This window comes from Lissotriton helveticus, chromosome 1_1, assembly GCF_964261635.1.
Source record: "Lissotriton helveticus chromosome 1_1, aLisHel1.1, whole genome shotgun sequence".
Taxonomy (NCBI): Eukaryota; Metazoa; Chordata; class Amphibia; order Caudata; family Salamandridae; genus Lissotriton; species Lissotriton helveticus.
This window is the reverse complement of record NC_136057.1, coordinates 233,362,292-233,386,843: the sequence shown is the minus strand read 5'-3', so window position 1 is coordinate 233,386,843 and position 24,552 is coordinate 233,362,292. Positions and strand designations below refer to the sequence as shown.

The 24,552-nt window shown below is 42.1% G+C and overlaps 1 protein-coding gene across 3 annotated transcripts in view; it reads right to left on the bottom strand.

Moving 5' to 3' along the window:
- LOC144788733 (membrane-spanning 4-domains subfamily A member 4A-like) overlaps positions 1–24,552 on the bottom strand; it is a 202,561-nt gene that overhangs the window by 22,817 nt on the left and 155,192 nt on the right. For all 3 annotated transcript variants that reach the window (XM_078665348.1, XM_078665349.1, XM_078665350.1), the window contains 2 exons: positions 13,198–13,314; positions 7,073–7,198 (listed from right to left, as the gene is read on the bottom strand). In XM_078665348.1, coding sequence (XP_078521474.1) covers positions 7,073–7,198; positions 13,198–13,314 — 243 coding nt within the window. The remainder of the gene's footprint in view (positions 1–7,072; positions 7,199–13,197; positions 13,315–24,552) is intronic.

The following is a 24,552-nucleotide window of genomic DNA, read 5'->3' as shown; positions in this document are numbered from 1 at the left end:
TCACAACATTCCTTTAACCATCAGCAGGAGAGTACATTCTATTACATATTTAGATTCCATTACATAGAAAACATTCTATCGGGGGATTTAAGAAACATGTCATCACTACACATCCCACTTCTTAATATAAAAGATAAACAAATCACAATTATACAATATATATATTTTTTTTAAACGTACAAAATCATCATATTTCTTTGGAGTGTAAATGCGTCTTCCAAGTTTAGTTGTCCTGTTCGTTACCAAATCACCACTAGGTACTGTGTCAGACTGCGTGTCCGGATTCACAGTACCCTGTGAATCAAGAGGAGTTTGTGGGAGTCCTGATACCTCATTCTCAGTTACCTGAAGAGGATTTGATGCTGGAGTGTCAGGAATCTGTGCAAGATGTGGAAGCACAGATGCATCACTATTAGGTTCAACCTCCGACTCATCCCCTTTCTCCAAATTAGACAAAACGTCTAGCCACCAATAATTTTTATTACCATTCTCCACATGTTTAGAATTGTCAATGGAGTCAGTCTTAGATAATGCAATCCGACTCATATGATGTATACTTCTATCTTCAAATTGAACTGTGTTTTTCATTACTTTAGTAATGACTTCTGGATCAAAAAGTTTGCTTGCAATTTTTCACTTTTTCTAGTTGATTTAACCCTGGCCAACTGGCCTACCTCTACGCATACCTCTTTGGCACCATGTTTGGTGTCAAAATATGCCTTATTTCTTTCCTGAGAATTAATGATAGATTGTCTGACTGGATCAGTGTCCCAATCATACCTTTTGCTTTTACCAATCCACCCCGGGTTAATTTTGCAATGGGGAAATCTACCACGCATTAGGCCAAAAGGACTCTCCCCAACTGTGTCGTGAATAGTAATTCTGTATGACCAGATTAACTTGTTAAGCTCATCGTCCCAATTTTTGTTATTTTTTTTTGCTAATTGGAGGGCTCCTTTTAAAACTCTGTTCACTCCTTCCACAACCGAGTTCCCTCTAGGGTGATAAAGAGCGGTAAACTTCTGTACAATCCCAGTATTATGAAGAAACTTTTTCATCAAATCAGACCGAAACTGAAATCCATTGTCAGTTAATATTGACGCAGGAAAACCCTCCCTTAAAAAATAATTCTCTAGGAAGTTAATCACAGTATGGGTGTCCACTTTCATGACTACCTCAATTTCCAGCCATCTAGAGAAAAGATCTACAAGTACCAATATATACTTTAACGTATCATCTTGCCAAACCACAGGTCCTAAAATATCTATGGTAACATTTTCCCATGGTAAGTTTGGGCAACCAAGAGAAGACATCGGTGGGTTTAAAGTTTTTTTAACCTTGTCAGAATTCTCACAACTGACACAAGAACGTACGTGCCTTTCTATATCTAAATCAATTCTAGGCCACCAGTACAAAACTTCAGTGCTTCTTTTGGTGCGAGCAATACCTGGATGTCCCTCATGACCAATGTCCATAATCCTTTTTCTTATGCCTGTAGGAGGTACGATTCGTCCTCCCCTACACACGGGGGGGCATATTATCAAGGACCGGTGTTAAAATTATCGCCGTTTTATCGGAAGGAAACTGCCGATAAAACGGCGATAATGGGCTTGATAATACGCCTTTGTTAATTCCCATAGAAGCCCATTTTAACACCAGAACAAGGGCTTCTATGGGAATTAACAAGGGCGTATTATCAAGCCCATTATTGCCATTTTATCAGCAGTTTCCTGTCGATAAAACGGCGATAATTTTAACACCGGTCCTTGATAATATGCCCCTAAGTCCTTTTCAACACTCAACTCATCACGCACTTCCCAGAAAGGCCTTAAGTTGGGATCAGGTTTGGATTCACTGGACCATCCATTGATAATTTTATCTTTAACGATATTTTAAACCTCATCCTTCATGTATTCTTCATCCCATAAACTTTTGGGTAGACCCACGGTATCACCGAACACGCCTGCCACACAAAAATCACTCCATGGGTCATTGTCAACTTCCTTCATTGGTAGTGAAAACCTACTAAGGAAATCAGCGATTACATTTTTCGCTCCCGGGACATATTGCACATCATAAACAAAGTCCTGAACCCTCATAGACATTCTGCTATCCTAGCAGATGCCCTGGAAAGACCTTCTGTAGTGACGAGTTTAGTCGAAGGTTTATGGTCAGTTCTCAAAAGAAATTTCTTCTCCCATATGAACTTCCTGAAATGTTCCATGGCCAACACACACACGCCAATGTCTCACGTTCTATGACCGAGTATTTCTCTTCGGCCGGAGACAAAGAGCGAGAGGCAAAAGCTATATCAACTTCTTTGCCTTCACAATTCAATTGTGTGAGTACACCCCCTAAACCAGTGACACTGGCATCAGTGGTAACAATAGAATCAGCATGTGGAATAAAACCTTGTAATGAAGGTGCGTGTGCAAAGGCTTTTTTTATATCATCATCAAATGACTGTTGACACGACTTGTTCCAAACAAAATTGACCTTATTTTTCATCAATGACCGCATCTCGTACGTTTTCTGCGAGAAGTTGTTGACAAACTTTGCATAGAATTCAGCTAATCCTAAGAAGGATCGTAAATCGTCCTTAGACTTAGGTGCTGGTGCTTTAAGTATGACTTCAACTAGACTACTCTTGGGTTTAATACCTAAAACCCCAATTTCATGTCCAAAGTATGTGACGGACCTTCCTGAAAATTTGCACTTGCTGCTTTCAGCTACCAATCCGTTGTTCTTAAGAATGGACAAGACTTCTCTGAGAATGGTGTCGTGTTGAGACTTGTCCTTTCCCATGACAAGGATATCGTCTTGGAAAAAGACAACTTCACGAAGGTGGCTAAATAAGTTATACATGAGTCTTTGAAATACTGCTGCGGCCGAAGCCAAACCAAAAGACATACGTTTAAATCTGTAACACCCAAAGGGTGTGCAAAAAGATGACAGGTGTCTGCTTTTTTTATCTAACACAACCTGGTGGTAGGCAGCCGAGAGATCTAAGGTAGAAAACCATTTAGCATCACGTGTAAGTGACAGCATTTCGTCAATTCTGGGGAGTGGGAACTGGTCCACTAGAATATTGCTTATTAAGGTACCTCATATCAACACATAAACGGGCCTTTCCGTTGGATTTTTGGGCTACGGCCAACGGAGAAACCCATTCAGCTGCCTCCACAGGGTCAATCACCCTATTTTCTAACATTTTTCCCAACTCTCCCTTGACCTCATCTCGAATTATGAAAGGAATGTTCATGGCTTTATGGACTTTGGGGATGGCTCCCTCCTTCAAGTGGATTTGATGGGTGAAACCCTTTAATTTCCCCATGCCACCCGTAAACACTTCAGGAAATTCTTTCAACACCCATTTCTTTGTGTCTTCTGCCTCACACGAGACCAGACTTGTTCCTTACTGTTTGGATTAAGGATAATGTCCAACAGTTTCTGATCCTTCCAGCCTAAAACCGATGGACCCTCTTTAGCGATGTATAACTTTCCAATGGCCTCTCTCTCCTTGAAACGGAAAATTAAGGTTCTAAAACCAAGCATATCAATGGGTTCACCTGTGAAACTTTCCGCAGCTACATCATTGGATTCCAGCCACTCTCCTATATTGTTGACAAATAGATTCTTCCACACTTCTCGAGAGATAATAGTGAAAGGAGAGCCAGAATCAGCAGCCAGTTGGACCATAATTCCACCCAAGGACACCTGGCCTAAAGGCCTCGATGAAGACTTACTTGTGATATTTAACACCACTTTCTTTTTTTGTGTAAGGTTAACCTGTACATCATCATCAGAAATTGATGAATTGTCATCACTTTCCTCTTGAACACACGCAATCTTACCTTTAGGTTTCAGTTTAGGTTTGCAATTACATACTCTTGAAAAGTGACCCACCAAACCACATTCTACACATTTTGCATTCTTAGCTGGGCACTTCTCATAAGTAGTTGAATGTGAATAACTACCACATCTGTAACATATTAGGTTGAAAGCCTTTCTTTGTTCTGAACCTTCCGATTTCTTTTTCTGAAAACCATCAGGTTTCTTTCTGTCAAACTTCGCATTTTTGTAATACTTGTAGGAATTTTTTTTCTCAACCACTTTACCAACAATTTCATCAGCACATTTCTTTTCCTGAGAAAGAGTTACTTTGGCACAGCGTTCAGACAGTTCTGCCTTTTTTAACAAAGCCACAATATCTTTCAAACAATTTTCACCCTCTACCCATAATTTGTCTTGCAAACTTCTCTTTTTTGTATGCATAACAATTTGATCTCGTACCAGTTCATTGTGTAATTGTGCAAACCTGCACTTACTAGCTATTTTTTTTAAGGCTGATACATATTCCTCTATAGACTCATGTTTCAGTTGTTTCCTGTGAAAGAAAGAGTGCCTGGTAAGAGCGATACAAACTATAGGGGAAAATGACTGTCAAGATCTAACAATACAGCTTTAAAAACATCTACATCCCCATCAGCCCTTTCATGTGTATTCATTTCATTAAAGATACGTAAACCCTTAGGGCCCAACGAATACAAAAGCATTCTTTTCTTTCTTTCAGAAGTAAAAACACCATTAACGTCTTCTAGATTCGCTATGTAGTTAAGGAAATACTCCTTCCAGTCCAACCATGCGCTGTAGGTTCTCCCGGTGTTGATAAGAATTCCTTGGGAGAGTTAATTTGAAAATTATGCACATTAGTGTCCCTTGCCGGATTGGGTCTTGAGGTGTTCGCTTCTACAGACATGTTGCAAGATCACTAGAAATAATGCTTCAAAAGTATTGCAGAATGTTCTTGACTAAAGTAAAGCTGGTTGTTCGAAAGATAAAAAATACAAAAGGAATGGAAAATGAGTTCGAAATGACCGCTAAATGAATGAATAGTGAGAAGACCCTTTAAGTGAAAAAAAAAACACTTCGCAAAAGGACAAAGCTTCTCGAATTAATTGCTGCATGTACTTGTACAGGGATAACTATCCTTTTACCTTCTGAAATTTTGTTTGTCCAATGACTGAAGGAAAATAAAACGAAAAGGAAAACTTACTGATGGGTTCGTGAAAGTTTTCTCCATGAACGGAGACTTGTAGCAGAGTGGCAGTGTAGTCAAGGATACCAAAGATGGCTGCCGTATGTGGGCGTGATGATGTTAAACCGCGTAGCTGTGGTGACGTTGTGCAAATGTCGTGAGTCGTTGCGGCTTCATGAGCATAGTGATGCAAGGCTTGGAGAAGCTCGAGAATGTCCAGAGCGTGCAAACACAATGAGCTCCGTGCCGCGTTCAAGGAAAAACACCATACACAGTTTGTACGAAGCAACGGTGAGTCCTTCAATTCATAACAAAGCGGTTACAATTGGCAATGGCATGAGTTGAATAGTTGGCGTGGCAAAAAAAAAATTGAGTTTCAGTCACACTACACACTCCGCACATTTGCGCTTGTAGATACCTTTTTTCAGTTGAATTCTGCCGCCTCACGATGCTTCTGCGCAAGTATATACTTTTAAAGTTGGATTCTGCCGCCTCACGATGCCTCCTGAAATGTGTCGCTTCACGATACCTGCTTCCTGAATCGTGATCACTATTTACGACAGGAATATTAATCATGAAGATTGTTACTCGGGACTGTTCATTTAGTCGTGCAGATCCTCACAAGATAAATTGCTTTAAGCGCTGACGACTTCCAGTCCAAAGAAAGACGAATAAATAAATAATCTTGTGCCCATCCTCGTCGTCAAAATTGTAGCGAAGTCACAACGACAATAAGTGTAGGAAACCACTTATTAATGCAATAAGTTAAGTTTAATTAAAAGAAGTTAGATACATCCAAAAGTGCACGCAGCTCCGTCGTAGGTTATGTAAGAATAAATCACAACATTCCTTTAACCATCAGCAGAAGAATACATTCTATTACATATTTAGATTCCATTACATAGAAAACATTCTACCTGGGGATTTAAGAAATATGTCATTACTACAGTGAGCCATAGGACCATCTTTTCTTGCTCCACACTTGAAGCCCCAATGGCCAGATGTACGACCGTTTTTAGCAGTAGCAAATAGGAAATCGGCCTGTTTGCGATTGCTAAAAAGGTTTATAGCATACAGCAAATCTATAGGCTTGGCAAATCGCTACTAGGGAGAGGCTTGAAAAGGGCATCCCTTCCTAATAGTGAGTGGCAGGGGGATGTAAGACTGTTTTGCAACTGGAAATTCGGTCGTAAAACAATTGCATATACCACCAATTTCAAATTGGTGATAAGCCAGTCGCATACAGGAAGGGGTCCACAGGGGACCCCTTCCACTTTGTGATTGGCAGTGAAAATGTTTTAAGAGTAAGCAATGGTCTCACTTTTAAATGCATCCCAATTTCCTTTGATGAAAACAGGCTGCATTCCAACCAAAAAAAAAACTACTTTATTGAAAAAGCAGTCCCAGACATGGTGGTCTGCTGACCCCAGCAGGTCAACATCCTTGTGAGTTCTGGCCATTCCCAATGTACCCCAAAATGCGACTTGCCTCATAAATATTAATGAGGCAGTTCCTTTGCGACCCATTTGGGAATCACCAACAGTGTCACAGACACTGTTGGGCATCAGTGTTTGAGACTCGCAATTTGCAAGTCGCAAAAATGTGCTAATATCTAGTCGCAAATACTGAAAGTCGTACATCTGGCCCTGAATTCCTTCTATCGATAATATCATCAGACCAACTGCTTAGTACTACAAAATTTTGCTATTTTAGAATGAGTGGCAGAGAAACCTTAGACCATAAACCTTATCTTACTAATGCTGTCCAAAAACCACAGGATTGTCTACGACTACCAATCCTACAACCAAAACTGAAGACCTGGCTCTTTCACTCTCTGCCCCACATATATCCTGCTCTCACTTAACGAAAAGACCGGACGTATAGTAATAATGATCTTTTTAACATTTAAAAGAAGTACCTTTGGAGTCAATAGAAAAGACATGCTTTTCTTTGGACATTTTTATATGGGAAACTGACAAAACATTTATGAATATTTAGAAAGTTGAGATTGTATCATCAGAGGTTACTTGTTACCTGAGTTTCTGCTGTGTTGCCAGAGCAACAGACTGACTTGCATCCAAAGACTGAGGTGGAAAATGCCATGCAGAACTCCAGTACTGAGAGAATGAGCATCACGGAAACAATACCTTGTCGGACACCCTGAAATGTAATAGAAAATTAGACTTAAACCATAAAAAAACCAAATGAACTCACATCACCTTTGGGTATCATACCCCATGTAAGTGGACTGTTTTTTTCCACACATGAAATGCATCTGGTCTTGTATTGATGAAGACTTTGGGTTGTCTGTGTGTCACCCAGGGCCGCACAAGGACAATGCAAAGGCTTCAGCAATATTTTCAAAGCCCCTCGAAGCCTGATTTGTGTAGCATTGCGTAACTTTATAAACAAATGTAACTCAAAGCAGTGGCTTGCGCTCCGTTGAGTTACATTTCAGCTTGGGTGGGGGATGGGCATTCCCATGTAGCCACCCATGGGTGTATTCTCAGATTTACAAAGACCTGTAAACCCTGGGAATGCATCAAACTGCTACTGCTTCAGAAGTGAAGTGTAATGAGGAGAAATATATTTATGTCTCCTCGTCAGGAATATGCCTTTAGTTATTGTTTAGGCAGGAAGGTGATCCTTCTTGAACAAAAGCAATCCTGCCTGTAATGCAGGCACCCATGCAACATGGCACATAGGTGCCTGCATTAGCCCTTTGTTGCACACAGTCCTCCAGCGCTAGGAGGCAACAAAAATGCTCCATATCTTACTAGATTTCACAAACCCCTGATTAATTGATATATAGTACATTTTTATCTTAGTGACAAAACTGGGCAAATACATATAAATAGGGTATCCCATATATAGTGAAATGTCCTGTCACACTGATGAGTTTATATACTTGTGGTCTTGTGGTCTTAAGTTACAATTTATGTAACGTGTTGTCCTGTATTCCTGTATTAATAACATTTTTGGGGACGCACAAGTCCACAGAGAACAAATTCTCTTCTGTGTTTCAGAGTGTAATGTTTATTCATCTCCTTTCATGTTCCAATCTGTACATTCAATGCGTTTCGGAATATAAGAAAGTGTGGTATACCAGTTTGAGGATTCCTATATGAGTAGGAGGTAGAGTAATATCTCCAATAAATGCTAGTATTGAGAGGTACGTAAATATTATGTAGCCCTCTAAAACAGTGAGTGCATCTATGGTGAAATGAAATTAAATGTAAAAGGCATTTGTATAGCGCACGCATACATCAAGAAGTGTCTCGGCACTGAGCTCTTTGTAGAATTATTTTTATATTGGATGCTATATAATATTCACTGCCCACTGCTAATCTCATCCCATAATGCTTTGCAGGGTCTTTGGTTGGGAATGTTTTTTTTGCCAATAACTGTGCTTGGGGTGGTCCTAAGAGGATGGGACCACCACCAAATCGTTCAATAAGATGTGCTTTTTTGTTTTGAAGGCAACTGTTTGGTACTCCCCCTAGGTTAGGGAGGATCCCAAAATCATCACCTCTCTCACTGTTTGCCAATTTTTCAGTTTCACTATTGTGAAAGTACTATATGCACTATAGCATATAAATATAGCTATACTTATTTTATCATATCTGGCACTGTGCAGGATGCCATTTGCAATTATTTTGCAATTTTTTCACAGTGCAGACAAGTACACAGTGTCATAAGCTAGGCTACGTGTAGCTACACAAACTACGCCCAGGCCTAATCCAATGGCTGACCAATATTACAATCACGCTGTCCGACATGGGGATGAGTATCCTGTGGAAGGACCCAGATGGTATGGTATTTCCCCTTAAGAAGATCTACAAGGCAGCTTACAGGGATATGGTTGAAATTAAGAAAATCTCATCCATTACAAGGCTGACATTGTCTAGGGAATTCCTAGAAGTAAAAGCTGAGGTTAAATTGGAAGCCTATTGGGACCTCATTTCTAGGCCACTTGATCCAAAACGTTACCATCAGTTCAGAGTAGGTTCTCTACCAGTAAAAGCGTTTACAAGTAGATGGCTCTCATCAGTATGTGATAAAAGTATCTTTTGCCATGTCCATATTGAGACCATAGCCCACATTTTATTTGTCTGTCCAGCTTACCATCTTCCTATGACAAAATGGCTCAAACCTGTTTGTATGGTCTTGGGTATAAGGACCGCAAAGGAAGCTTTTAGGATTCTTAGGTCAGATACCACGAACCTTATTGTAATTGGTATGGCAACATTTTTGAGTTGGGCGTGGGCCATTCGAGTCAAGAAAATGGGGGTGGAGTAACCTTTACTGCAAAGGCGGACCATATACTAATCTTATAACTTTTGATTTTCTGCTGAAATAAGATCTTTGTATAAATGGTGGAATCTTGGTTCTAGCCTACGTGATATGATAGTTTTTGAATGTCATGTTGCATTTTAATAACTATTTTTAGTATTGACTACGTATAATCATGTGTTTTAATAATGGATATATATTTATTGACTATTTTATGAAGAACTATGATCATTGTTGGTTTTATTGTTTAATGTTCATTGGAAAAATACTAAGAGATGAATATCTTTTTATATATTTTTAATACTGAATTAACCTGTCTTTTATATTGAGTAATCGAAATAAAGACTATATTGAATTGAATTGAATTGACATGTAAGTCACCTCTTGGGTAGATCCTGGACTGCCAAGAGGGCAAGATAAAGTGTATTTAAACAATGGGATATGTATTGTTTAGTTTTACATGTCTTGGTTTTAAAAAACTCTTACATTTGTATTTCCCTACTGCACGGCCTGCCTCTGCCATTGGATAACCTTGGAGTTAACTTATTGCATTTAATAGGTAAATAAAACAAATTGATACTTGTATAAACGGGTGATAATTTCCAAATGAGAACAGGTAACCAGTTCTTATTTGGTGTCTTTGGAATTGTAATGCAAACCTCTCTCTCATGGTGAAGTCAGATTTTAAATTACAATTCTGAAATGCCACTTTTAGAAAGTTGGCATTTTCCTTCTTTAGCCATTTTGTGCATTCAGCTTTTCTCTGGGTCACATGACTGAGTATAGTTAGCAGTTGGGCTTTGGGTATTCCTCCTAGGTACCCACACACAATATGGAGCTTAGGTATTCCTGGATGGGCCATTAATGACAGGACGCAGGACCACATGACAGCTTGGAAGGAATTCTCCTCTAATTTGCAGGGGGGGTGAGGGTTTTATATGCTAGAGTTGTGACTCCAGGCTTTCTTCTAGAATCGATATGCTTTAAAAACAAACATAAATGATTTGGAAACAAACATGAATGTTTTTCCAAACAAATGCGATCATGCACAGCTGGCTGTTGGCCAAGGATGAAAAAAGGCAGTGACCCTTACACAGAGTAATTATGCTGTGCCTAAGGTTATGTTTATGTACGTCAGGTACAGGGATTAGGATAGAATACTAAGAACTGGTGTCGAAGAGACAGGAGTAAGCTACTAGGGAAAAGGTCACCTGTTCATAACCATTATTGTCATGCGGATAGGATAATGTATGTAAAAAGGTGTATACATGACAGGACTAGCTTAAAGGACATGACACAGGAAGCCTGTGGACGTCAAAGGGAAACCTCTAAAAGCTTCTCCTATGGGGTGTAGGCAATAATGTATTGTCTTGTTCCTTTTTGCTATGTGTTCTGCTAATAAAAATCAATTTAATTCTAAAAGCTTCTCTCACTTCAAAGGAAGGCCCAGGTATAAATAGGGAACCCCAGGTACCAACTCTTCAGTATACTTCTGGACCTGTGGATGCTGCTCTGAAGATACTGCTCCCCTTATGTGCTGACCTGCAGCCTACTGTCCTCTTGCCTGGGTCAGAAAGACTGGAACTGCATCTGTTGAAACCAAGGACCCTAGAGTAAATCGAAGGGCTAGTTGGCTGGACTGTTAACTAGAGCCTAAGGGACAGAAGGCTGTAACAAAGTTGAACCCATCACCTGCCATCTATGTTTCTAAGTGGTGCCACTTGAGTCCTGAAGCCTTGGAAGTTGACCTGAAGCTGATATACCAGCCCAGCTGTGTACCCAGCAGAAGCGAAGCATGCAGTCTGTTGAGGAGTGCAATCCAGAGCAGGACTAACACATCGCCTCTGCTGTGAGGGTTCTCTTGACACAAGATCTCCACATCGATAGACACTGCTGCCTGTTCAGAGCTTTCCTGACGCAGACCCTAACATCACAAATGCCATGTTGATGATGCAGGTCTCACATCGCACCCTCACAGCTCTTCAGAACTGGTGCATCGCTTCGGCTGCACGATGCATCTTCGATGCCGGGTTTCACATTGCAAACACTTGTCGACAGAATGCTCGACAAAATGCAGGACCTCGCATCGATGCATCGCCTCGGCTATTGCAACGCATCCTCGGCGCTGGACGTCGGAACACGCCGCAAGCATAATTTAAGGTACTCTTATTCAGTAGTCTATCTTGGTCCTTGTAGCCAGCCCGTGCTCCAATTGCAGTCGGCCAGACCTTTTGACTTTGTACTGGTCCGACTGTTTAGCGCAATTGTCACTGAAAACTTTAAACGTGCATATCTCTGAATCTACTGATTGGATTTTTGTAGTTTTGATTTTGTTTTATTCATTAAATGTTTTGCTTGTGTTGTGTTTTCACTCTTTTACTGTTAGAAGTGCTGCATAAATACTTAACACGTGGCATCCAAGTTAAGCCTGACTGCTCTGTGGCAAGATACCAGAGGGTTGAGCACAGGTTAATTTTGGGTTTTCTTGTGCCTCATCCTGACAAGGATTGTGATTGCTGCTTGACTAGGGTTTCACCCCCCTCAACCAGTAACCCAATTTCTTACAGCTAGTATTTTAGTCGCCCTTACAGTTGTGTAATTTTGACCACCTATTAATTATGAATGCTCCAAATTGGGGGTTCCATTGTATATCTAACCCCATAAATCTTTAAAATATAGCTGGCTCTTTTGTTTTTTAATTAAGGATCACAGCATTGTGGTTTTCTCAGGCACTTGTTCAAATAGCTGCGATGCAACGATTTTGTGGAATACGGCTCTAAAGCCATTCAATTACCTTCACCATCTTTTACCACTGTCTTATTCATGCTCTACATAATTCTGTATCCCCATTCAGGATGCATGCTTGGCAATACTGCTAGTGCAAACTATTCAATATTCAACATTATTTTGTACTTAATCATCATTGAGATATACAAGGGTTATAAGAAAAGATGTTAATATTATCAAGATTAATGGAACTTATGTGTTAATCTCAGCTGAAAGACTAATCATACCATTTACCTTGTGTTTTACTGTTAACACACATTTTTTTGATTTATAACATTACTAACTAGAGATATGTTACCAGCTATTTGTGATGTTAAATTTGATTCATGTATCAATTTAGTGATCTGTAATGGTGAAGCTTTGTATAATGTGTCCTAAACCAGAAAACATTACTGCAAGTGAAAGGCTGTGATGGGTGGAACACTTTTGAACTCATTTGAGTTGTTCAGACAGTCAGCTAGCCCACTAGCTCAGTGGACCTTGAAGCTTACAATGGAATTGACAGTGAAGTATATAAAGTGTAGGAGAAGGAATTTCCAAGTGGGCAACCTTGTTGTTTTGATACTGATCAGCATTTCTGTCTGGGAGTTTTTGTTTTTTAGACAAGCAATCTTTGACCCAATGTGGAGAGAGCCTTCTCACTACATGTTGAAGCCACTGGTTTATTTCCTCAGCCCGGGACCACCTTGCAAGGCAGTCCCGGGCACAGAACTCTTGTGATGGTCTTCCCACCCTTAATAGGTCCGGATGCCTGTCCCTATGCCCTGGCAGCCCAGGGGCAGACAGGCCAACAAGGTCAAGGATTTGCACCAGCAGCCTCAGCTGAACCTGTTGGTGCAAACTCTGCTGTTCCCTCATCTCTAAATGGGGTGGAAGAACTGCAAGATTGACAGGCAGTACATAAGCCATTTTTCTGCTGCTACTCCACATTCGCCCAGCTCTAAATTAACCAGCTTATCATTAATTTACTATGAAGAATTTGGAAGCAATGAATAATGCAACAAGATTATGTAAGAACAAACAAGCATAAGAAAGCCCAGTCACTATAGTAATATTTGACTTTAATATGGTTTACTTACACAAATTGGATATGAACTGCAAAAGGTTGAATCAACTCCTAGATTGATTGAAACAATAATTATTTCGATGCCAGCACAGATGATGCTGACAATGTTCATCCCCAAACTGCCTTTTACCTGTAAAGAAAGGGTGATGATTAGAATGTGAAGAATTGTGGTACCTCTAATAGAGAAGCTTGTTGCACAGAGAAACCTAACATTCAACTTGTGAAAGCCTTCATGCACCCCTGCAGCTCTAGCTCACCATAGACTTTGAAATAGATGACTGCATTATATTTATTTCAATACTACCTTAAAATGTGGGCTTCGAGGTAGAATTGCAGATTGGTTTGCCTCCTTTCTGTCTGGTTGCACATTAGAATATCATGTCCAGAACTGTAGTTTGAGATAAATATCAGGTCTTAAGTATTGCTTACTAAAATATTTTTCTATTTAGTGGTTTTTATTAACTCCAATCGGGCAATATTTTTGTAGATAATATTTAGAGTACTATGGGGTTTCTCCATGATGCCGAGCAGAGAGTAACAGCTCACAGGGACAACTTGGTTCAGTGGTGTATGCAAGCAGAGGCTGCCCCACAAGTTTATAAAAACCTGGTGGTACTGGAAAGAATTTTATGGACTGGGCATCGACAACAACTTCAACAACTTCATGCTATGATTCGTAGGTCGCATGATGATGATGTGTCTGCATTACCGCACCCACAATGATACTGGTGCAAATGCTGTTGCATTGCTATCATGCTCCGACTATGTCTCATGGGTGTTAAGATCCTGAGTGATATCATTTACTAGACCCCTGATTTAGGCGATGTGTCCTGCTTGCATCATCTAACTCTCCTTTTATTCTTGACCTTTCCAGTAATGTGCTCCCTGTTTGATACAAAATCAAATACATACAGAAAAAAAAGAAATAGAGCATAATATGTTTGCCAGACAATTTTCTCGCAAAGATATTCTAGTGACAGATCTTTATATCCAGCAATATTCATTTCCTTGGTGGTCTATTATGTTAACAACAGAGCTAAATGGTAATATAGCACCTCCGGGCCAGAATTGCAACCCCAGGGCAGCACGGCACCCTGGGGCATGCAGTCCAAAGTAATGCCCTGTGGTGCCATTTGGTTTACATTGCTATCATGATAACATCTTGTTGATTTACAGCTTTTTCACAAAAAAAAGACATACACATGAACGAGCTGCTCTGAAAATGCAAAGAAAATAATGGCCCATTCTCAAAAGTATCTGCTGTCCAACATGTTTCTGCATATACCCTTTTAAGTACACCACTTACAATGCAATCTTCACCCTCTCACTCATTTTTGTGCACTCTTCTTTGGAGGTAGAGCTTAATTCTTATGATGTCTTTTCAGCAAGGGAGCTGTACTTGCAGGTTCTATATTGTTGTAGTTGAAGATGTCACTTCTTAGTATATTTTCTTAATAGGGAAACTGGATGTATCTTGATGTAAGCACTGAAGACTGGATAATGTACTTTGAAATGTAATATATCACCAACACCACCACAGGAGTTTCCTCACCTGCTCTCTGTTAACAGTCATTGAGACCCTTTGAATCATGTGACCTCATAGAGATCTCTGGTTCCCATGATGTCATGGCAATTGATCATAGAGGAAAATTCCCACAAATGTGTACAATATAACATCACTCCTTTCTTCACAATATTAACAACTGAAAAAAAGTTTTAAAAAAATGATTAACATATGTTTTGTATGTATGGGGGTTAAAGTAAAAGAATATCACTCTACTTTCCTCCAAACAGAATTATGCGGTTAATGTGGCTTAAGTGGCAGGGGCAGCTGCTCCACTAGGGCGGAGGAGCATCACCCCCTCGATTTCTCACAGTGTGAGAAGCATAAACATAAAATAGTAATCACTACCATTTTATATTTCTGCTTCTTGCAGTGCGAGAAAGCAGAAAGGTTAGCTTGTACTTACTGCTCTGTGAGTAGGGGAAGAGTGATGTACCCACTCCTGAGGGCCCAATAACTGTTTGGTCGGTCCCCTGGGGCCGCCCAAACCAGTCATGCCCACTCTGCCCTTTCTCCATGTGGGCTGCAATGCAGCCTACGTGGAGAAAATGATCTCCCCGTAAGACCCTGGCTGGGCTGAGTGCCCATCAATTACAATGTTGCCATTGCAGCATTGTGATTTGCTTAGGAGAAGGTGGCTGCCTGCTTTCTGTTCCTGCCAAAGGCGGGAGAGCAGGAGAAGACTGAGAAAACGTGGGACCCAGCTGGGACGGGTACGTTTTTTAACCTCCCTCACGACCTTCCCCATGCTACCCCCCGAACCCCCATCCGCAATTAATGCCAGCCACGACTGTGAAGTGGAAATATGTTGTGGTGAAAAAAATATATAGATCAATCCAATGAAATTTCTAAACGTCACCATATAGCACATCCCATCTTTTTACCAATATAAAGTTACCATAAAAAAATGCACATATGACCAAAATTCTGAAAGATATTGCGTAAACAAGACATTGGTTGGACTAGTTCAAGTTATGTTAAGTGGATTTGTATAGCGCACTTATCACCCAAAGGGGTATCCAGGCACTAGAGCAGATGTGTAGTCTGATCAGGGCCTCAAGTCGAACAGCCAAGTCTTCATTTTTTTGTGGAACTCTAGTAGAAATGGGGTGGTCCTGATGTGACGAGGAAGGTTTTGTCTCTGATGTAGGAAGAAGAGCGTCCACCTATTTTGCTTCTGCTGATTTGTGGTATCTGTGCAAGGCAGAGTGTGTCCGAGTCAGTTGTCTAGCTGGATGGTGGAATTAAGGCAGTGGTTGAGGTATGCAGGTACTCCAAAGTGGAGGGCTTTGTAGGCGTGGGTGAGCAGTTTGAATTGGCAGCCGCTCTGGATGGGTAGCCAATGTAGCTATCAGAGGTGGGGCATGGTGTGTGCACAGCAGGGGATGTTGCTGATGAGGCTGAGAGGGGCATTCCGGGTAGTTTGGACTCTTTGTATGAGTTGTTTTGAGATACTGGTGTAAAGTGCGCTACCGTAGTACAGCCTACTGATGAGGAGGGGCTGGGTGACTGTATCTGGTGTTTGTAAGAAGGCATTAGAATAGCTCGTGGAGAATATGCAGAAGCAGGAAGGGGTTATTACGTTCACCTGTTTGGTCATCGTGAGTTCGTCATCCAAGATGATTCTGAGTTTTTTTACATGCTCTATGGGGGTGGGGGTGGGTCCCGATTCAGTTGACTATCAGGAGAAATCCCATGGAGAGCTCTAGTTCCCAAAGATTAGGGCTACCATTTTGTTTCTGTTGAGTTTTAGGCAGTTCTGTTTCATCCAGTTTTCCACGCTTGATATGCAGGTTGTAAAGCTGGTCCTGGTGGTGTGGTTGTTTTCTGTGAGGGAGAGGATGAGCAGAGATGAGTGTTGTCTGCATAGGATGCAATGTTGATTCATTGGGATCCTATGACATGGGCAAGTAGTGCCATGTAGATGTTAAGAGGGCACAGCTCAGCAAGGACTCTTGAGGGACTCTGCAGATGAGGTTCTTGGGTTCAGAGGTGTATGGCAGGAGTCTGTCGGCAAGAAAGGAGGCAAGCCATCTCATGACGGTTCCTTTATTTTGTTGTGGAGTCTTGAGACGAGGGTGCAGTGAGAGACAGTGTTGAAGGCTGCGTATAGATCAAGCAGGATGTCTATGATGGTCCGGATGTTGTCAGTTGCTGCGATGAGAATGGTTTCTGTGCTGTGGTTGCTGCAGAAACCTAACTAAGTGGTGTCTAGGAGATGGTGCTGTTTTAGATGGTTGGAGAGTTGCCTGTTGATTGCTTTCTCCATGACTTTTGATGGGAAGGTTAGGAGCAAGATAGGTCTGTAGTTGCAGCCTCTTCCGTGTCTGCAGAAGGTTTCTTCAGGACAGCTGTTATTTCTGTGTTTTTAAAGTTGCCCAGGAAGATTCCGCTGAGGGTGGAGACATTGATGGTGGTGGGGTTGGACCTGATCAGGGTTCCTCATAGGTTGAAGATGCGGCGGGGGAAGACGTTGGTGGGGGGCACTAAGTAGAATGTTTTCATGATTTCGGTAGTGTCTTTTGGGTTGACGGAGCTCCAGTTTGTTAGTAGGTCGTCAAACCTGATGGTAGTGGGCTGCAGTTTGTTGAGGTCTTGGGTCATGAGTTGGGGGTAAAAGTTTCTGTAGATCGTGAGAATTTTGTTGTGAAAGAAGTTAGTGAGGTTGTTGCAGAGGTCCTGTGGTGGGGTGATGGTTGGTGTCTGCTGATGGGCTGAAGATGTTGAGGTGCTCTTTGCAGTTGTTGGGACTTGTTTCCATTCTCTGTATAAAATGAAGCCCTAATAATAAAGTTCTGAAACATTTTCTGCAGTCTTCACCACATGAATTGTCAGCCATCCTTGCTACTCTTTTCAAAGTTTTAACTTTCTCCTACTGCCATCCTGTTCACTCTTTGTGCTATTGCTTGACCACCTCATCCAATGCTTTCTGGGTCAGCCATCTGCGCATCACGCATAAATATGTAACCACTACAGGCGTTCCTGTCATTCCCTTTTTCACATGAGGGAACTTCTGCACTATTCTTTCTCGCTTTTTTTTTCTTGCTCTTCAAGTTAACTCTTTCTTATTCCACCATTGACCTTACTTTAAAATAAAATGGCAATTATGTAAAATGTACACTTTCATGAGATTTGAAACTTTTTTAGCACATTGCCCCTTCTTCCCAACTTGATTTTGATGTAGTCGCCTTCCGCAATTCTTTTTCCTTTCATGCCGTCATATGCATCACTTTGGGTTTCATAATCCTTCATTCAGTGCAGGGTCAGTTTGATTTTGTTTTTTCATTCTCGCAAACGGTAACACAGCCATAAGCTAATTCACAGTCATGTTTTATGCCCACGCCATTTTGTCCACAGCCTCTCTCACTCCCTTCATAGCATTCACTGTTATTTGTAGGGTCTCTGCGACAAGTCAGTTGGGCCTATTACCTTGAAGAGTACACTAGGACATGTTTAACCCCTTCGGTGCTGATGACGGCTCCCAGTCGTCATCAGTTACGGTGGGCGTGTGCTGATGACGGCAGGGAGCCGTCATGACCACACCGGCGATCGGAATGTGCCGCACAGGCGCAGAATTCCGGCCGCGACGGAGGGGTTAACCCCATGACGTTTTAAAAGTGCGTGCATCAGCGTGGATGTCAGTTGATTACCATTATCTGTGATAATTATTCCTGGGCATCTGTCTTTCATGAATACTTTCTTGAATATTTTGCTAACATTCTTACGTGTAATGTTCCTCACAAATTCAACTGCTACCCATCTTGAGAATGCAGCAATCATTACTAAGGCAAAGTGATCAGACTTTAGCATCATTCAGGGAATCCATTTCCTAACCAAAAACTTTCAAATGTTTTTCACTCTCTCTACTACACACCTCTCATCTTTTTATCCATTCTTTTTACATAACTATTCATGCCTAGCCTCCACACTTGTCTTTAAAGTGTTGTATGGTAAGTAAGTACCCTAAGTGTCCATCATGGTCAAATTTAATCAATTTTCTTTTTTTTTCACTCCCTCTTGGTAGATATTTTTCACTTCTCAAAATTAAGGTGTTCTTTGCACCCATGCTTAATTCACATTGTAGTTTCACATAGCTGCACAATGGGGCAAACATATCTGCTTCACTTTTCCATCCTTTGAAAATACTTCTTGCTAAATTCTGAAAAATTGCATCCAACTTATTAATTTATTTATTAAGCTTGTAGAGTGCGGCAGCTACCCAAAAAGGGGTGTCCCGGCGCTGGACGGACAAGTGCAGGTAATAGCTTATTTATACCGATAGACAGAGCTACTGGTTTAATAGCCAGGTCTTAAGGGATCTGCAGAAGCGTGTGTAGATGATTTCTTTGTGGATGTCAGGGGAGAGAGAGTTCCATAGCGATGGACCGAGGTAGGAAAAAGATCTCCCACCCATCCTAGAGAGTTTGACTCTGGGTACAGTTGTAGACAGTAGATGCTGAGTGGGATTATAGGGACAGACAAGGGATTGTAAGTACTGTGCAGCCGTGCCCATTTTGATTTTAAACATATAGCTCAGGGCTTTGAATTTGATACGACTCTCAACCCTGAGCCAACGTAGGTCGCGGAGGTAGCCTGAGATGGGAGTGGCTTTGGGAATCCTACACAGTAGTCTCGCTGCAGAGTTCTGTGCCAGCTGCAGTCGTCTGATCACTGCCTTGTTAGAGCCAAGATAGAGGACATTACCATAATTCAGCCGAGATGTTATAAGGGCATGGACCACTGATCTCTGGGTGTCGCCTGGCAGCATCCAGATTATTCAAGATGGTGAAACAGACAACTGAGACCTTGAATGCCTGTTGGTGTATGGTTAGGGAATCATCAATAGTAACTCCCAGGTTGAGGACGTGTCTGGAGGGGAGTGGGAGTGCGCCCATCTCTGCAGGACACTGTGACGGGCCCCACAGGTCTTTCTTTTTACCAAGAATCAGGACTTCAGTCGTTTCGCGATTCAATTTAAGAAGGTTGCAGTTCATCCATTTAGCAATTTTCCCTAAGCCTGACTGAAGGAGAGATGTCGAGCCGGGGTCAGTGCTCAAAAGGGACAAGGTGATCTGGGAGTCATCGGCGTAAGTAAATAGGGTCAGGCCGGCTTGTTCGGCAATGTGTGCTAGAGGCCTAATGTATAAATTGAAAAGCAGAGGACTAAGAATAGATCCTTGGTGTACCCCATAAGGTGAAGAGTGAAAATTAGAATTGGCCGTGGCAGAAAAGATTTGAAAGGTGCGGTTGACTAGAAAAGAGGAGATCCAGTTCAATGCTGGGCCACAAATGCCTAGCGAGCTTAGTGTGTTGATGAGTATGGCATGGGTGATCATGTCAAACGCCACGCTGAGGTCGAGCAGTATAAGCGCAGCTGTGTCTCCTCTATCAAAGTGGTGTGGCAGCTTCTCCGTGACCCCCAGCAGTGTGGTTTCAGTGAAAAATCCGGTTCTAAAACCGAATTGAAAGGGGTAAAGGATTTTATTAGATTCGATGAATTGGGAGTGATGGGAATGAATGTGTCTCTCAAGAATTTTGGAGAAGGCTGGCAGAAGAGAAATTGGACGGGAGTTGGAGAGAACACTCGGATCGGCTGTGGGCGTTTTTTCAGGAGAGGGGTCACCATTGCCTGCTTCCAATGTGCAGGGACTGTGGATTCGAGCAGGGAGGAGTTTAGAGCTTTTAGAATAATGGACAGATGATGGTTGTCAAGCTGTTTTAATATTGGGATTGGAAGAGGGTCCAATGGAGAACCGGATTTTACTTTACCTAAAATAGATTTCAGGGAATCCAGGTTGAGAAGCGGCCAAGCATACAAGTATGAGCTAGTGTGGGGTGAATCAGTTTGGAAAGGACCGGGCGTGGTTAGAGATATGGGGATTAAATGTGACTGAAGGGTCCTGTCCGAGTGTGATTTAGCGATTGTCGTGTAGATTTTTTCAATTGTGTGCATGAAGAATTGTGCAAGCTCTTCACACTGGCTTTTGTTGAGGGGCGGCAGTTTCGCAGTGGTCTCAGAGCCAGCAAGCTCTTTGACCAGCCCAAAGAGAGTTCTAGAACAATTAGCAGCCTCAGAGATTGTTTTGGAGACAAAGCTGGCCCTAGCAGAGTTGCACTGATTGTGGTAGAGCTTTTTAGCCTTCTTATAGACATCTTTGGAGTCAGGTGTATAGTCTTTCCTCCATCTCCATTCCAAGCTTTTACATTTAGATTTGTCAGCTTTTAAGAATTCGTTAAACCAAGGAGCCAGAGGGCGATGGTTCATAAGTTTTTTGTGAGTAAGGGGGGACACAAGAGTGTATAGCATCTGAAAGGGAGTTGTCTACATTTCCTGGCAGCACTTCAACGCTAAAATCAGATGAGGGTAGATTGGAGCATAGGATCTTGTTTAAAGCGTTCACATCCAATTATTTCCAATCTCTTATGGGAATTTTAAGAGACGAGAGGGAAAGGGTAGGGGTGGCAGGAGGGGCAAGATTGAATTTAGATACAAACTGTGCAGCTTTCTCTCACTCCTCATGTGTAATAACATTAGTTTATTCTTCCAATGTGTAAAAAATGGGGTTGTTGGTTGACTGGGGTGTGAGCCTTGGTCCAGCAGCAGCCACGATCCTTCTCAGGGTGAAGTCACAAGTAAACCCTAAATTAACATGTGCTAGGCACAGAGCAATCAGGCTTAATTCAGAAGCAACGTGTAAAGTATTTGTGCAACACTTCAAACAGTTCACAGTGAAAACACAGCACAAAAGCAGCCCACAGCAGATTTAGAAGAATAGAGAAAGGTTTAATAAATGAAACAATGCCTAAACAACAAACATCCAATTAGTAGAACAGGAGATATTCAATTTTAAAGATGTTTTGTTAAATTAGTGCCAGGAAGCACAAAGCACCAACTGTGGATAACTGGTCTTGCCAGACTGGGACAAAGTCACAAGTTCAGTCCGACTGCGATGGAGCACAGGTCCGCTACAGGGACCCAATTAGGCCAGCTGAATAAAGTACCTTAAATCCTGGTTTGCTGAGGGTTGCAAGGAACCACGCCAAAGAGTCTTTGCACGGCCAAAGCGATGCTTCAGTTCCAAGATGCAGCGAGGCTGTGATGTGAGATCCCACATCATCATCAAGGATCTCGTCGACTAGGGCTTGTGATGCAAAGTCTGGCGTCTGGAATGCACTGCGCAATCGCAGCGATGCGTCCGATCCGACGTGGTGTGAGGCTGTGAAGCCAAGTAAGGTGTCTTCACTGAGACTCTCGACTACGGGGATGCAAGGACCTGTGCTAAGGAGGAGTCCTGCAGCAACTGTTCTGAAGGTGCTGCGGGGTGTTATGCGACACAGGTCTCTACGTCGGCTCAGATACAAACAGCAGCGCGGATGTATCAGTTCTTGGGATAGCGCCGTGCAGCAGAGGTGATGCCTCAGTTCTGTTGGCTCTGCAGAGTCTGCCCTGCACCTTAGGCCCCCTTCCCAGGGTCCACAACTTGAGTGGCACCACTTGGCAGGGTAGACTCACAGATTCAGAGTCCAGGGGCAGGTGCAAGGTTGTTGGAAGCCTGTTGGGTCCCTGAGGCTTCAGATCAGGACAGCAAGCTAGCCCTTTCAGTCACTCTGGGGTCCTTCTCACCAAAGCTGGAGGGCAGCAGGGCAGTATTTCCTTCTCAGCATCAGTCCAACAGAGTGGAAGTCCTTTCAAAAGCACAGCAGTCCTTCTTCCTGGCAGAGTATCCAAAGGTCCAGAAATGTACTGAAGGGTTGATGTCTGAGGTCCCTTTTGCGGATTTGAAGTGGGGGAGAAGCTTCTAGAGGTTTTCCGTTGAACTCCCCAGGCATCCTGCCTTCCCTGTCCTGGCTCCAGACTAACTACAGGGGGTATGTAGTCTTTAGTGTGTAAGCAAGTCACAGCCTATTCAGGTGTGAGATTGGCTGGACCTAGCTCCTCCCTCCCATCTTGCCAGTGATAGCACATCCAGGCACACCTAATCTCCGTGTGGCTGTGTAGGAGGAATACATAATGCCCACTTGTCAGCTACGCCCATTCATGTGACCCAGGAGCAGCATAGAGGCACCAAATGGCTTGGGCAGGAAAATGGCAACTTTCAAAAAGTGGAATTTTCAAAATTCTAACTTAAAGTACGACTTCACCATAAAATAGGATTTCTCATTACAATTTCAAAGACACCAGACATGAAGGGTCATCTGGTCCCACATCATCTAAATTTAATAAGGTAACTCCAATATTATCCTATGGGAAAGGTAGGCCTTGCAGTAGTGAACAAAGATTTTAAACATTTTTCACTCCCAGGAAATGCAAAACTTAAAAGTACATGTCCAACTTTTTAAATACACTTCATCCTGCCCTTTGGGCTGTCCAGCACCTCCCCTAGGGGTGACTTATTTGTATTGGAAACGTGGGTTTGAGCCTTGAAAAGGGTTATTTTGCCAGGTCAAAATTAATATATCTTATTTTATTTTGTACGTTTTATATAGCGCGAACATGATCACGAGGGTATCAGAGCGCTTTACAGATTATGCATCACAAGTTAATAAGCATGCAAAACAGAATAACCGGATCAACAAATTCAAAGTCAAAATTGTCCAGCATTCTCGTGAAGGCACAGCAAAACACATCATGAACAATAGAGGGAGAAAAAATATCACAGTCTAGAATTGTCCGACCGACTCATGAACAAGGTGGCTGGGCAAGAGTCAACAGGTATGGACCCAGAATCAGAGGAAGGTGTCAGGGCAAGACAGAATTTTCTTTATCAGGAGCCCTTTGACTTCTTTTTTTAAAAAGACAGTAGACAGGTCCACCCTGACTTCAGGGGGAAGGGAGTTTCAGATCCTCAGAGCCATCCCTGAGAAGGCTCGGTTATAGGTCTCTTTTTTTTTTAGTTTTTTAATTTTTGAGGTTTAAGCAAAAGGGAGCTGGCGCTTCTGGAGACTCTAGAACATCAACGCCTCCCTCTTCCAAGGTCCCATTCCTGACTGCCTTAAGTCCGGTCAAGTTACCCCCAAAACAAAAGTGGTCCAAATTGCCCTTAACAACTACTGACCTATTTCCAATATCACTACCCTGGCAAAACTCCTGGAAAAATGTGTTCGCACTCAGCTCTGTAACCACATTGATCTGTTTCACCTATTAGACCAATTTCAATCTGGCTTCCATGCTGGGCACAGACCGAATCTGCTATGACACACATTGTAGATGATGCCCTAAAAAAGCTGGACCAGAATCAAGCTGGTCTTTTTGTCTTCCTCGACCTACCTTCGCATTCAATACAGTGAAGTACGCAAATCTCCTAGACCTTCTGCAACACTGTATGGGCCTTACAGGTCTAGTACTTAAATGGTTCTCCTCCTACTTCCTTAACAGATCTCAAAGAGTCTGGCTCAATCTCGCCCCCAGCTCTGTCCAATCATGGGGTACCATAGGTATCATCGCTTTCGCACACCCTCTTCAACTTATTCATGGAACCATTAACTGAATTTCGGAGCTCAAGTAACATCCAATACCACATGTATGCGGATGATACCCAGCTATACCTAAACGTCTCCTCCCCAGATGACATCAGCTCCCTCAACACAACACTAATGGAAACTCAAAATTCGCTAACAACTAATCACCTCAAACTAAATACTCCAAAAACACAACTCCTTCTAATCGCCCCACCCAACCAGGCATTGATCATCGATCATACTCAAGGCAGTTTTAAACCTGAATTGTTCACCTTTTCAGTAGGTTCTTTGTTTAAAAACTATTTCTTTAACCTAATCTTTCTGAATAAACTTTTAAAATCTTTC